This window comes from Neomonachus schauinslandi, chromosome 5, assembly GCF_002201575.2.
Source record: "Neomonachus schauinslandi chromosome 5, ASM220157v2, whole genome shotgun sequence".
Lineage (NCBI taxonomy): Eukaryota > Metazoa > Chordata > Mammalia > Carnivora > Phocidae > Neomonachus > Neomonachus schauinslandi.
Genome location: NC_058407.1, coordinates 60,226,339 through 60,241,150, shown reverse-complemented (window position 1 = coordinate 60,241,150; position 14,812 = coordinate 60,226,339). Strand labels below are relative to the sequence as shown.

The 14,812-nt window shown below is 42.7% G+C and overlaps 1 protein-coding gene across 2 annotated transcripts in view; it reads right to left on the bottom strand.

The window, feature by feature from the left end:
• Positions 1 to 14,812, bottom strand: part of LOC110577398 (cyclic AMP-dependent transcription factor ATF-7) — a 90,275-nt gene that overhangs the window by 13,717 nt on the left and 61,746 nt on the right. Inside the window, exons 3-8 of one of the 2 annotated variants that reach the window (XM_021686721.2) lie at positions 13,062 to 13,158; positions 8,169 to 8,287; positions 5,196 to 5,333; positions 2,135 to 2,292; positions 992 to 1,091; positions 349 to 462 (exon numbers count right to left, since the gene is read on the bottom strand). In XM_021686721.2, the coding sequence (XP_021542396.1) occupies positions 349 to 462; positions 992 to 1,091; positions 2,135 to 2,292; positions 5,196 to 5,333; positions 8,169 to 8,287; positions 13,062 to 13,158 (726 nt within the window). The remainder of the gene's footprint in view (positions 1 to 348; positions 463 to 991; positions 1,092 to 2,134; positions 2,293 to 5,195; positions 5,334 to 8,168; positions 8,288 to 13,061; positions 13,159 to 14,812) is intronic. The other variant, XM_044915391.1, reaches the window with a different exon arrangement.

Here is a 14,812-nt window from a genome sequence, read left to right as displayed (position 1 = left end):
CTGGAACCTGGCCAGGTGCTGGTTACGCAGCTATTCACCTCTTGGCCAGCTCTCCTGCCCACTCATCCACCCTCCATCTGTCACCCTGGAACTGAAACAGCAAGCATTCCACTCCAAACAATCTGTGCTGCCTCTTTTCACTGCCATGGTCTATGTACCAGGCTCTAAAGGTAGAAGAGAGGAGAGAGGAGTCATGAATCAGGGTCTTTTCTTTTCCAGACCCCACCGCAGGGTATCTTCAGCTTTGCAAGCCCCAGAAGGTTTCTTTGCCTGGCTCACTTGAAAAACCTAGGCTGGTAACACTTCTTTCGAAAGGGCCAACACTGCCCCAAGCTGGGATGTACTCACCATCTTGGCTTCTGATGGCATAGGGTGGCCAGAGGGAGAAATGGAACCACTGCTGTTAACTGGTGGGCCAGGGATACCAGGAATGTTGGGCACCATAGACACAGGTCTGGCCAGCTGGATCAAGAGGAGGAGAAAAAACCAGAAGGGAACATAATACTAGTGGTGGGGCAACAGCTCCAAAATGAAGTGCTTTGGAGACTGGCGTGTCAGGGCCTGTTCTGTGCAGCCTGTCCAGAGGGCACAGAGGGACAGCCTGGGAAACACCTTTCCCCACGGAGCACCACAGGGTAGGGAATCGAATCCTTCAGTGCTGTGACAATTTCCATGGGAACGGCTGGGGCTGTATCTTGAGGCAAGTGGTGGGCAATGTGGGAGGCGCTAAGCGCCAAGTGATATCAACCAATCAGCAGGCTGGCAAGATCAATTCCTAGACCAGGAGCCAATTGTCCAGATGAGTCTTTGTCTAGTGTTCCGCAGTGCTGGATTGGCAGAGGTTAACAGAGAGTTTAGGCAGGCTGCCACGCTCAACTAATACAGACCAGAGCCCCCGTTTCCCTGGGGCGCATGTGTGTTTATGAGCATTCAGGTGGAAGGGAGGGATTAGTGTGTCGGCAGGGCTGGCTGCGCCAACGACAGAGCTCACCGATATAACAGAAGGCATCTGTACCGGAGGCCCTGGCAGCACAGGCATAGTCTGTCCATTCGCAAGATGCATGACGAGAGGGAGGGAGCCAGTGGGAGACCTGAGGAGACACGAAGTGAAATGCTCATCATACAGACCCTTTTGTCTATGGATCTTCCTCCTATAATTACAGCAGACTGCCCAGGCTTCTCTAGTTAGGGAAGCTACAGGGCAACACTATAAAATCTTGACACTCTCATGAACGTGGAAGAACCAGGGAATGCCTCTTACCTTACCTTACAGATGGGCAGATGGCCAGAAATGGGAAGATCTTTACACCTTGCAAATTAAGCAAACACCACTGAATTCAAACGGGTGGGAAGCTAATCCTATTAAGATTTCAGAACAACGAAACAAACATCCCTACCACTGGCATGTATAAATTCTGTCTTGCCTTAGCTGGGACTTGGGCCAAAGTTGTCATTTTGCAAAGCTGAATTATGTCATATGATAGCCAAATATGAGTAAGTTTCTCCTGTTCCTTTGCATGTACTGCTCTACCTTGTCCCCAAAAGATGTCACTTTGTATTTTTCCTTGTGGGTCCAGAGAACAATAAGCTTTAAGAGGCTGAATCCTGACAACAACCTCTAAACCCATGGGTACCTGGGGACAGGAGCTCAAGTCACCTCATTAGGAAGTCTGTATGGACCACGCCAGGACTGAAGACAGACAAACAAAATTAGGGGTAGCAAAGACCAAGAACCCCAGACTGAGGGGGAACACCAGACTCAAAAAGATGACAAAGGGTTTCAGCCCATCATTCAGTAATGCCCTCCAAACCTTGTACAGATCGAGGCCAAGAAGTAAATATACTTCCCTGTGTGGCTTCCACCATTATGATGAACTTCCTAAAGTTTTAAAGATTCTTCTTTTAGATCAAAGAAGTATTAAACCTCCAAATTCAGGAAGTATTATCCCCAAATAAATACTTGCTTGTTTACTAATAAGGTAAAGGAGATGTCTGCTTATGGGGGGATATTTTATTCTGAGAGACAATCTCACTGACTCCTTTTCTTTGAGTATTCAAAAACAGTCCCTGTTTTTTTTTTTTTTACCAAGTACAAAAAGGTTCAGGCTCCACTGTTTCTCCCTGCTTTACTTACCCCAGCTGCCTGTTAGATGGTGGAGCCTGTGTGATGACAGAAGTTGGGGAGGGAAGGGTCGGGTGAAGTGGATCATAGCCCAAGTGGAGAGGTAGGGAGCCAGGGCGCACGATGGTAGGTGTGGGGGTAGAGATCACGACAGGCTTTGGGGCCACCTCCTGAGGAGAAGAGACCAACAGAACACAAAATGCTATAAGGGGCTGCTTATAGGAAAACATGTAGCTGGTTAAATGTAGTACACATTTACTGGAAAGAGCACTACAGTGACTCATGTAAATCATGCCCTAACTCTATCATGATCATGGACCCATACTTCACTCGCCCATTCAATAGGAATGCTGAGTTAAAGCTTTTTGGCTATCTCCCTTTCAGGGATGAGTGCTATATGAATGAGATGAGAGTTGGAAAATCACTTGAAATCTTTATAGAAGCACTGTAGTGCCATATAACTTCCAAGGACTGTCATAATTTTTCACTCTTTATTCCAAATCTGATGGCTGAGTGTTCTCTGATCTCTAATGAAAAAAAGGCAGGGTGTTAAGACTGGTGAGAAGGCAACCTGGTATCTCCTACAGACATATACCCCCACTCCCACCTTTTTATTTTAGGTAAGCTCTATGCCCAATGTGCGGCTTGAACTCACGACCCTGGGATCAAGAGTTGCACGCTTTACTGACTGAGCCAGCCAGGCACCCCGAGATGGATCCCTTCAAAAAAGGCTATGGAAGAAAAGGCTATGCAAGTTTAAGGGTCATGTTGTAATAAAACAAACTGCTTCTCACTGTTAACTTGTTTGGGACCTCAGTTAGTAGTGGCTACACTGGCCCTCACACATCTCCCGACAACCTCTAGGACCTGGTTGCTAATGAAAAGGGGAGGGAGGAGGGACAACTGTAATGTTTATGGAAGAGGTAGTTTGGAGAAGTTATCAAACCAAATTTGGAGGGAGGTAAAATGAGGTACAGATGCTCTACCCACAGGGAACATTAAAATTAATAACCCCTGGTAGAGCAGTAGAGATTGGAAAGAGGCATGAGGGGGCTTCTGAGGTTCTGATAATATCTGGGTGCTGGTTACACAGGCTGTAAACTTCATGAAAATTCAGTGAGCTATATACTCACAATTCATTCACTTTTCTGTATGTATGCTATACTTCAATAAATTTATGAAAAATACTACCTCATAAAAAGTTTCCTTTAAAAAAATAATACTCAGGGGCGCCTGGGTGGCTCAGTCGTTAAGCGTCTGCCTTCGGCTCAGGTCATGATCCCAGGATCCTGGGATCGAGCCCCACATCGGGCTCCCTGCTCTGTGGGAAGCCTGCTTCTCCCTCTCCCACTCCCCCTGCTTGTGTCCCCTCTCTCGCTGTCTCTCTCTGTCAAACAAATAAATAAAATCTTTAAAAATAAATAATAAAATAAAATAATACTCAGAATTCTAGCAGATTTTCTCTTTGAGTCACTAGAAGCCTTCCTTCTAAAAGATTTTTTTCCGGGGCGCCTGGGTGGCTCAGTCATTAGGCATCTGCCTTCAGCTCAGGTCATGATCCCAGTGTCCTGGGATCAAGCCCCACATCGGGCTCCCTGCTGCACAGGAAGCCTGCTTCTTCCTCTCCTACTCCCCCTGCTTGTGTTCCCCCTCACTGTGTCTCTCTCTGTCAAATAAATAAATAAAATCCTGGAGGAAAAAAAAGATTTTTTTCCAAAATCATTTAATGTCCAATTTATGCATTACATAATTTTTCTTTCCCACTTAATAACTGAAGTACAGGGGCACCTGCGTGGTGCAGTTGGTTGGGTGGTCGACTCTTGGTTTCAGCTCAGGTCATGATCTCAGGGTCGTGAGACTGAGCCCCATGTTGGGCTCCACGCCCAGCGTGGAGCCTGCTTGGGATTCTCTCTCTCCCTCTGCCCCTCCCCACTCCTCTCTCTCCTTGTCTTAAAAAAAAAAACCAACCCCCCCCCACCAAAAAAACCCAAAATAACTGAAGTCAACATACATAAAGTACATTAATCTAAAGGATATAAATAAATGACTATATATGTAACATCAAGACAGAGCCCATTTCCAGCACCCCAGAAGGTGTCCCTTCCCAATCCATACCTTCTCTCATGAAAGTTAAACATTTACTTTGAGTTCTATCATCAAATAGTTTTGCCTCTTCTTGAACCTAATGTAAATGGAGTCATGTGTGTACTTTTGTGTCTGAATTTTGTTGTTGTTCAATATAACTTTTGTGGGATTTACCACATTGCTGTGCATGTCATTAGTTCATTCTTTTTTAATGCCATGTGGTATTCCATTTTATTTCATTTATTTATTTTTAGAGAGAGGGGGTGGGGGAAGCAAAGGGCAAAGGGAGATGGAGAGAGAGAATCTTAAGCAGGCTCAATGACCAGCATGAAGCCCGACATGGGGCTTGAACTCATGACCCTGAGATCATGACGAGCCGAAACCAAGAGTCAGGTGCTTAACTGAGCCACCCAGGTACCCTTACTATTCCATTTTAGAAATATACCACAATTTATTTATTTATTCATTCTCTTATTGATGGACATTTGGACTACTTCAGTTCTTTGACTATTATGAATACAACTGTTATGAGCATTCTTATATACTTTTATATAGTCGACATATACACTAATTTCACTTCCATATAGACTCAGAAGTGGAACTGCTGGGTCAGAGAATAGGTGTAATTTATACAAATCTTCTAAACAATGAACATTATTTAAGTATAATCAATCCTGTATCACACATTATTTATACAACTAATGAATCAAAACTTAATCTACCTACCAACTAACATTTGGGATAATTTTTTCTTTTTAAGATTTTATTTATTTTAGAGAGAGAGCGAGCGTGCACTCAAGTGGGCAGGGGGAGGAACAGAGGGGGAAGGAGAGAGAATCTGAAGCAGACTCTCCACTGAGTGCAGAGCTGGACACGGGAGTTGATCCCACACCCTGAGATCATGACCTAAGCCGAAACCAAGAGTTGGGACACTCAACCAACTGAGCCAACCAGGCACACCTGGGATAATTCTTGGTAGAGAATTTACCTTTTCCTTGAGTGGCGGGGAGCAGGGACTAGAAGCAGGGCTATCAGGTGGGGATGAGTCTACCTCCACTGGCTCTTCTTCTTTGATTTTGATGTCTGGTGTAGAAGGCAAAGACATGTCAAGGGGCCCAGCAGCAGCCTGTTGAAAGAGAGAATAAGCAAAGTTCAACCCCATGATTCCCTACAGGCTGAATCAAAATCTTTCCAGGTTCTTTTCTTTTTTTTTTTAAGTAGGCTCCACACCTAATGTAGGGCTTGAACTCACAACCCTGAGATCAAGAGTCGCATGTTCTACTGACTGAGCCAGCCAAGAGCCCCAAGAAAATATACTTCTAAGTTCAGCCCTTGGTCAAAGAACTGAACTGTAAGTCAAAGAAATATGAAACCTAGGTTTTATGTACAACTCTGGCCAGATCATTTTAACTTCTCAGAACTTCTGTTTTTCTAACTGTAAAATAGAAATAATTCCTGCTTCACCATGGGTGAACACTTATAAAGATTCTGAAAGGAAAGAAAAATACTTATAAATGTTTATAAAGACCCTGAAAGGAAAAAAAAAAAAAGATGTCATTTAAATCCATGCAAATATCATAATTATGTAACTTTTCATGAAAGTAAAATGATTCCTGAATCCAGTGCTTGCCTATTTCCAACCAGCTCTGCTGGCCACTGGAGAACTGTGAGCACTTTTTCTGCCAACCAGAAGGACTAGATTACCCAAGTATCAAAAGCAAACAAAGGCAAATTAGCTATTGAAGTACTACAAACAAGATAGGAAAGATCTTTTCCAGGGAACTTCCCATGCTCGATGGTGATTTCATCCCAACATCTGATGTTAGAGGCCAGAAGTCAGGAAGCTAGGGTTTGGGGGTAATAAGGAAAGGAAAGGCTGGCTATTTGATCAGTTAAAGAAATTAGAACTTGATCCTAGAAGTAGGACTGGAGAAAACCAGAAAGGAAAGAGAGTACTTTTCTGGCAGTGGTGAATCACTTCACAGAACCATGGAGCTGTAAATGGCTTTGCAGGGATCCATAAACCATCTGAGAGGGTGGCCCAGACACTGCACCATGCCAGGAGGGCTGCCACTGCAGTCCAGTTTCATGACAAAATAGATCCTTTGTTCTATTCTTCCCATATCTTAAGCTTCTTGGTCAAAGAGGAGCTTGTTTCTAACTCTTCCCTTGCTACCTTAATCCTAGAAATCTTGGTAGTTGAGCACACTGAAGATAATCTGGCGTCTACCACATTAGAGAAAGTGGTAATGGTTCTTTCTCTCCAATCTGATGGGGGTGAGCAATAGCAAAGATGCTTTCATTTCTGCCCTCATTTTTTTCTACATTGTGAAGATGTTGGGCCCAATTCAGCTAATTCTGGGATCCCTGAAGTCAGAGGGTGGTGGGAAGGAGAGGCCTCTAAGTAAATAGAACCAAGGGTTTAAAATCCCTTTGAGGCATCTCCTAGAAAAGCTGTGGTTCAGTGAAATTTTAGACTCAGTCAACATTCCTGGATACAATCTTCTACTGAGTCTGTTCTTCTCATCAAGGGGAGGTAAAGACCACCCCTGTATAGACAGGAAGAAATACTGAGATGCCCAACGGATAAAAGCCTGACCAACTATGAATGGCCTCCCAGAAGTGTCAACTGAGTTAAAATGGCAGTACAAAAGACTTCACACTTTTAAAGGGAGGTTAATTTTCTTGAATTTGCCTATAATGAGTTTGATTTTAAATCGCTCACATCCTGGTGGAAACAATTTGACTGACTTGTCTTGGGAGAAGGAGAAATGATGGTGGTGGGGGGGATGAGGTAGGGAAGCTGTAAAATAAAAGTATACCACGTAGGTTGAAGCCACAGAGAGATGAGAGACTGGAGTCTCTAAAGAAAAACAACGAGAAGACTGTGGCTAGTCCAGCCATTTGAAAGTAGAACTACAAATATATGCCATTGGAGTTCCCTGCTTTCTTTCGGTTTGAGGGAGACAGCAGGAAAAGAAGCTCAGAGGAAGCTACGGAAGTTGGAAAAAACTCCAGTGATAAGGACACCTTATCTTGCATTCTTACAATTACATTTTAAGCTGGATGAAAAAAAATCATGCACAACTCTCTTGATTTACCTGCTCTCTTCTTCTTAGAGGGAAAGAACTCAGAATAAGGGATTCCAACATTCTAATCCTCTCTACAGTACTAAGTGGCCTACATCTAATTGCACACACTTTGCGACAGCGTCCACCTGCTGGTCCTATTTCTACCTCTAGGCCACACAGAGTAAGTTTAACCACTCTTTTACATGAAAGCTCTTCACATATTTGAAGACTACAATTTTTTTCACCTTAAAACTTCTCTTTTCCAAGCAAAACTTCCTCAGTTTCTTTTTATGTTCCTAAAGTGACATAATTTTTAGTTCTTTCACCATCCTGGTTGATCTCCTTTGGAAGGCATTAAAAACACCCTTCTTGAAGTTTAATGTCTTGAATATTACGAGAAAGCTACCTGAAGGTAAGAGCTGCATATATTGAAACAAAGAAGTGTCAAGATTCAATAAATGTTTGTTGATTGGCTGACTGAATGATAACAGTCCAGGTGAGAAGTCTGATTAGCTCAGAAAAGAGTGAGAGATCTAACCCCCAAAAATGTTATCTCACAGAATCTGAGTAATTTATAATCTTTTAACATCCTTAACATATTCAGAAGAGAAATAATTAAAAAAAAAAAAAAAAAAAGGATTACTGAACTAATGCTCCACTGAAAGGGCAAGGAGCCTAATTTTTGGTAAAGACAGACTTGTGCTGATCCATCACATCTGGAACCCCTGAAGACGTGGAAGGCTGACTTGGATTAGTGGGTATTATCTGGTTCTAAAGAATGAAGCCCATAATTTTGTGCTTTAACCAACTAAGCAAATTATCCCAGGGCACATTGAAAATAGCCTCCATCTGAACACTGCCAGTTTGTCAGCAAAAGTCCCGCCTCTTGCCTTTTTTTCCTCCTCATCTGCAGCTTTCTTGAATTCATGTTCAAAGGAGCTAGCTAATTCATTGAAGAGCCCCACCTCCTCACAATTCTTCAGGAATCTAGTCGGAGTAGGAGTCTGATCTGCAGACATGGGAAAAAAAAAAAGGAAACTTTATTTTAGTTTTGACCTGAAATTAAAACTTGACAGTATATAGAGAACACATTTTTATTCTTCTATTTGGAAAGAGTCTCTGTGTTAGGGCAAGTTTGCTTTTACGGAGCGAGAGCAGGTGAAGGCCAGTGCTAGGCCACCAGAGGGTGTCTGTGCTGTGCGGCCTCGAGGCCGGCAGAGGGAAGACAGGATGATGTTTTGTTGTGTGACTATCCCTGTAACCCCCTTTCTCCCAGAGGCTGGTTTCACCTCCCTCACCCCCAAACGAAACAGAACCACCCACCCAGGTGGAGTCTGTGAAACCTCCAGATCTGAAAATCAAGAACAGTTAAGTGACATTTTCTCTTTAAACTTACTCCCTGCTAGGTTTGAAGTGAGCAGGTATAAGCAGATGGACGTTAAAATCTGATGAGGAGAAGAAACTGAGGATCAGATGGTTGACTTTGCTTGCTAAAGCTACCAAATAAGAAATGGTGCCTTGTCTTTCAGTGGTCACTGAGGTAAGGGTCTGTTACCTTCTGAAGGCATTCCAGGCAAATCTAGGGGCTGGGGAACAAGACAGCAAGATCATGAGCTAGAAAAGGAAACTGCAAACAATAGAGCTCATTTTACAGAGACCTGGGCCCAGAGCAAATTCCGGAAACCAGGATATTTGGATTTAGATTTGCCAGCCAAAATATCCTCTCAGGGGCTGCACAAATCTTTCCTCAACAGTGCCTCTGCCCTTGGGAAGAGGAAGGCAATCAGTAACCCATGGGAACTTTTTAAGCAACTTGAATTTTAGATTTGAGCTCCTCTCTCCCCATTCTGGTTTTCTAGTTTTTCTCTCTTAGGTCAGTTCACTTCTGTTCCCGGATCTAAACTTCTATTATGATGGTTTTCTTTGACATGCTAGTCACCTCAGGGACTCATTCATACCCCAAACCACTAAATTGAATGACAGAAATAGAACAATGTTTAAATGACGTTTTAAGGAGACCTGGGATTAAAATCGTTCCCTTTAGCATGATCGATTGGAAATAGTCCACTGGGATTTTCCAAGGAACAGCATAATTTCTTTTTTTTTTAAATTTAAACAAAACCTCTTCTGAATCAGAGTGTTTGGAAAAGTTACCACTACCTCCCAAAATAGTTTTAAAAGGTCCTCTGGAAGCTTTGGTTGGCCAATGATGAAGCCACTTTTCGTCCATCCCCGGGTGAGTAGAGGTAATATCATCCTTTATGCTCAAGAGTTCTTTAGTAAGGGCACACACAGATCACAACTCAAGTGAAACAGGACGGGGCAGCTAAGGGCATGGTGATGGCAGAAGAGGGCCTTTGGCTTCTCTGACCTGAGACCCATACAAACTGCTCCCAAACAACCAGCCAGAAAATATATAGGAAAACCTTTAGTGTGCTCTGATGATTCTAAAGAAATCAACAAGTGTTCACTGAATACTTTCTACATGTTTTGATGCTATATGCATATATACTTGTGGGTAAATTTGGGGGAGGACAGGGATAGGAGTATAGGAGTTTTGCCCAAATATATAAGACATGGCTCTTGCCCTATGGAACAATGAAAATGTTTTCTAGTTGAGGAAATAAACCAGTATACATAGACAGCATCATAGTATACAAAAAAATAGGTGCCATGTGTAGTAGAGAATAAATTTGTTAGAGTAATTAAATAAAGACAAATTAATGACAGAAGAGTTAGGAAGTTTCAAGAAGTGGGACTTGAGCTGGGCCTTCAAGAATGGTTTTCACCAGGAGAAAGATGAGAAGATTTGGAGGGTAAGAGGAGTAAGGCAGGTAAAGGCATAGAGAGAGGCAGGGTATGGGGACCCACATATAGGTGAGGAGGAAAAGGTATGCCTAGCGTAAAGATAATCAAGTCAGGGGGAGCCTGGCTGGCTCAGTCGGTAAAGCCTGTGACTCTTGATCTTAAGGTCATGAGTCCAAGCCCCACGTTGGGTGTGGAGCCTACTTAAAAAAAAAAGAAAAAGATAATCAAGTCAGGTATATAAGTTGTATACAAAGTTGGGTAGGTAGATTATAGAATTATAGATTATAGAAAGCCTGAGAGTCCAAGTATAAATAGCCTTGAAAGTAAAAGAAAATAGGAAGATTAGGACAGATTTTTAAAATTTAAATTCAATTAATTAACATATATCATTAATTTCAGAGCTAGAATTCAGTGATTCATCAGTTGCATATAACACCCAAAGCTCATTACATCACATGCCCTCCTTAATGCCCATCACCCACCCCCCTTCCCTCCAGCAACCCTCAGTTTGTTTCCTATGATTAAGAAGAGTCTCTTATGGTTTGAGCTTTTTTTTTTTTTTAAATCTAAGAGCATTTTATTTAGAGGGAGATGGTTTTTAGTTTTTTTTTTTTTTTTAAGTAAACTTTATCCCCAAGGTGGGGTCTGAACTCATGGCCCTGAGATCAAGAGTCTCATGTTCTATCAACTGAGCCAGAGAGCCAGGTACCCCAGATTAGGACAGATTTTGAGCAAAGCAGAAGAGTTTAGGGAAGACTGGCTTTCCTTTCTTTTTTTAAAAGATTTTATTTATTTGAGTGAGAGAGAGAGAGAGAGAGTGAGAGAGAGCACAATGGGGGGGGGGTAGAGAGGGAGAAGCGGGCTCAGGAAGCCCAATGCAAGCCTCAATCCCAGGACCCTGGGATCAGGACCTGAGCCAAAGGCAGACACTTAACCAACTGAGCCACCCAGGCGCCCCAAGACTGGCTTTTCAAGAGAATGCAAGATTAGAATAACAAACCAGTCAAGGTGGCCAGCTAGGAGACTTTGGAGAAACCCAAGCGTAATGAAGGTGGTGGAAGTAACAGAACAGAGAGAATGTGAAGAAAGAATAAAATAACTCAAGATTTTTTTTTTTTTAGGGGCGCCTGGGTGGCTCAGTTGGTTAAGCGTCTGCCTTCGGCTCAGGTCATGATCTCAGGGTCCTGGGATCGAGCCCCGCATCGGGCTCCCTGCTCAGTGGGGAGCCTGCTTCTCCCTCTCCCACTCCCCTTGCTTGTGTTCCCTCTCTCACTGTGTGTGTCTCTCTCTGTCAAATAAATAAATAAAATCTTAAAAAAAAAAAAAAGATTTTTTTTTTTTTAAACAACTCAAGATTTTGAGAATACTGATACCACTGAATAACAAGGAGAAGGAGAAGGTTTCGGGGACAAGGAGAGAAGTTCAGAAATGGGGCATGGGGGGCAGGAAGATCTGAATGACAGAAAGTCAAGTAAGTGTTCAATAAGGGATTGGAATACATGTCGGACACAAAGTCTCAATTTAGAGAAATGAGAATTACCAGCCTCGATAGGATAACTGGAGTCATGTGCAATGGGATGAGCACTCCAGAACAGAATGCAAAGAATAACAGGAAAATACTTTCTCTCCTTGGGACTATCCTGTATTGATTTCTCTCATCACTCTTGGAGACTTGGCATAGACCTTTCCACCTTGGAAATAACCTTTCCAACTTGATAACCTTGCCTCAAATGTATCTCTTTCATGAACTCTCTGATTAATTCAACTTAATATTCATTCTCTTAGTATTTATATTGTTTGAATTATTCACTTGTACTAAAAATTTTTTCACGTATATATGCCTTGACTTAATAAATTTAAGTATGTACTACCAACATATATTTTTATACCATATCCATTCTTCCCTAAGGATTTCCTACAGGTTTTCTTAAGGATCATCGATGACAATGTCCCCACTCATGTCCTTTTCCAGGAATTATAATCTACAAGCTCCCAGCAAAGTGGCTGGTGCACACAGTAGCTATTCAATAAATATTTGCTGAATTAATAAGGATTAGGAGATCTGTAAAGGCAAGTTCCTTTCTTCACACAGAAAAGTATGGAGAAGGAGGTTCTCTCTTTCCTTCACTATATCTTGGGTTGCATTTTGGCTAGTAATACTTAGAAAAATTGTGTCTTATCTGAGTTATTAACTGGTGTAATAACTATCAACTAAATCCCCTATTGGCTAAATACTGCAGTAAGCCTGCTTAACTCAGGCTAAATCAGAACCCCTCATAGTATCAAAAGAAAAGACCCACTTTGTTTTGTACGTCTGTCTAGTTAAAAATGGCACGACAGAAGTGCTGCATGATTTGAGAGCAGTTTCTGAGAATGCTCTCTCGAGAATGGCATATGTAAGCATGACAGTATCTAAACAACCAGCAAGAGGTTCCAGGTCACCCAAATTGGCTTAGAAAGTCCCATTGACTAAATGTCTTGTTTGAGCTTTGGAAATGCGCCCTCAATGCTGTCTGGGTTCACAAGGCAAGACGAATTTACAAACTGACAATCTGCCTGCTTGGGGGAAATTGATACCCAGTGGAAGAGAAGCAGCCAGGCTAGGTCGGCTTTCTTGCTTTCTTTTGTTCACCCCTTCACTGTGGGTAGAGAGAAATGTCAAAGGCGTCTTTTGTCTATAAATCTTCCAAAGTCTTAATAAAAAGAAGGCAAGGAGGGAATAGACTGAAAAAGCCAAGACAAAACCTCAACACACCCACCTCAAAAACTGCAGAACACAATCTTGTATTAAAACAGAATGGAGGGCACAACTGAAACTTGGGGGCTTGTAGTGTTCCTTTTTCCTGATTAAATGCAGATCACATAAGGGCTCTTAATGGGAAAAGGGGAGTAGAGCTCCCAGTACATCTGGTCCCTGGTATTAATCTTAACTGTCTGGTGATATCAAGGCACGTGGCTTTTGGGGCAGCAAATACCTGCAATGATGACTGAGTCAGTTCGGGCTGGGCCAAATTTCAATGTCATCTCATGCTTGTGTTTATGAACTGCCAGGTGGTCCTCGTTTGTAAATCTCTGAAACGAAACAGAAACAGAGATGTGAAAAAAAAAAAAAAGCGATTCAGTGCCCTTTTATAATGTCCTACCAAACATCCTGCAATAAGGATGGTCCCTGGACAGAGGGGCTGGAGAGGGAATGGAAAGGAGAAAAAACTGAAAGTGATGGAAAAGGAGAGGAGATGGATTAAAGGAGAAAATGGGGAAGGAGAAAAAGAGGCACTAGAAAGCTGTGAGGAGAGGAAAAGAGGAGGGCCGCAGCACCAACTGCTCTGTGATATCAGGTCCAAACGAGAGAAGTGGACAGATTGCTGGTGAAGTGGGGTCCAGGCAGGAGGCTCCAAATGAAAAAAACGTTTAGGCAAGGCTCGTAGCGAACAAGGGGAAAATAATTTTTAATAATAATAATAAAGAGAGAAGAAGGGAAAGGCTGGACACTCGGTCATCACAAAAATAGGAAATTCAGAATGAAGCTCTCCATGGTAGGGCTGAATTGGACTATTTATGAGGGGGCTAACAGGGAGATAAATTATGCAGGATTAGGAGAACCATTTAACTTCCTGGCCCCCACAGTGCTGCAGCAGGAGCCTGCCCAGCTATTTGGCTCAGGGTTTTAATGAGCCAGGATGGAGCTGTAGAGGACAGAGGCCCAATGGCCAGCAGTAATGGCACACACCAGCCCTATCGGCCAAATGCTGTCTTCCCTCATCGGGCAGCCCGACTGGGCTCTGTCAGCCATAAAGGGGCCAGTAAAATGCTGCTGGCTATATAATGACAGAATAAAAATGCAAGCAAATTTTTTTTTGTTCGGGTAGGGAGAAGCCTGTAGGCAGGATGAGGGAAGGGAAAAGGAGATGGTATAGAGGTTTTATTTGTTAGGGGTTTGGGTGAAAGGACAATGAAAAGGTGAGGCTAGGTCGGCCTCAGTTTATGACATCTAAGACAGGGATACTGGACAGTAGTTTATGCTCCCACCCCTTCTTTAGGGCGGGGGAGGTGAAGAGAACAGATGAACAGCAGTAATTCAAAAGAATGATACCCTCAAAATTCCCTTTGAGGCTGGCTGGCCTGGTTCCTTCATTAAAACATGCCTGCAACACAGGAACAGCTTGGATGCCGCAGCTTCCCACAGCTCCCTCACCAGCCAGCCTCTGAAACATGCTTCTGTTTGTCTTTTTGTTTCTAAAAATAATGACTGGTTAGTCCCCTCTTTTTACTTTCCTTATTAGATACACACACTAAATACCTTTAGCTCTTTTTTCCACAGTGCTTCCTGACTGCAAACCAAATAGACAGGAGCTAGCCCCACCCATCCCAGCTCCTATCCAGTCAAGAAAGTGACACTGAACTTCAGTTTAAGTTCCTTTATTTTACCTGGAAGTAGATACTTTCCCCAAATTTGCTGTGAGCCCTATCACCACTAAAGCTAGCTTAAGGTGTAAAATCCTTCCAGGCTAGGCCTACAGGCCTGAAGGGAAAACTGAATTTTCAATTAAAAGTATGAAGAATCAAAAAGTAAAACTGTCAAAAGACTGCATGAGTGGTTTCTGATGGATCCAGGATAAAACTGATAAAGTATGGGGGAATTTAGCCAAAAATTTTAGTTTTCTCTATTGCTGGTTAACCCTAGGCATCAATTGTTTCCTTCACAGATTTCTCCCTAAGGAAAAAA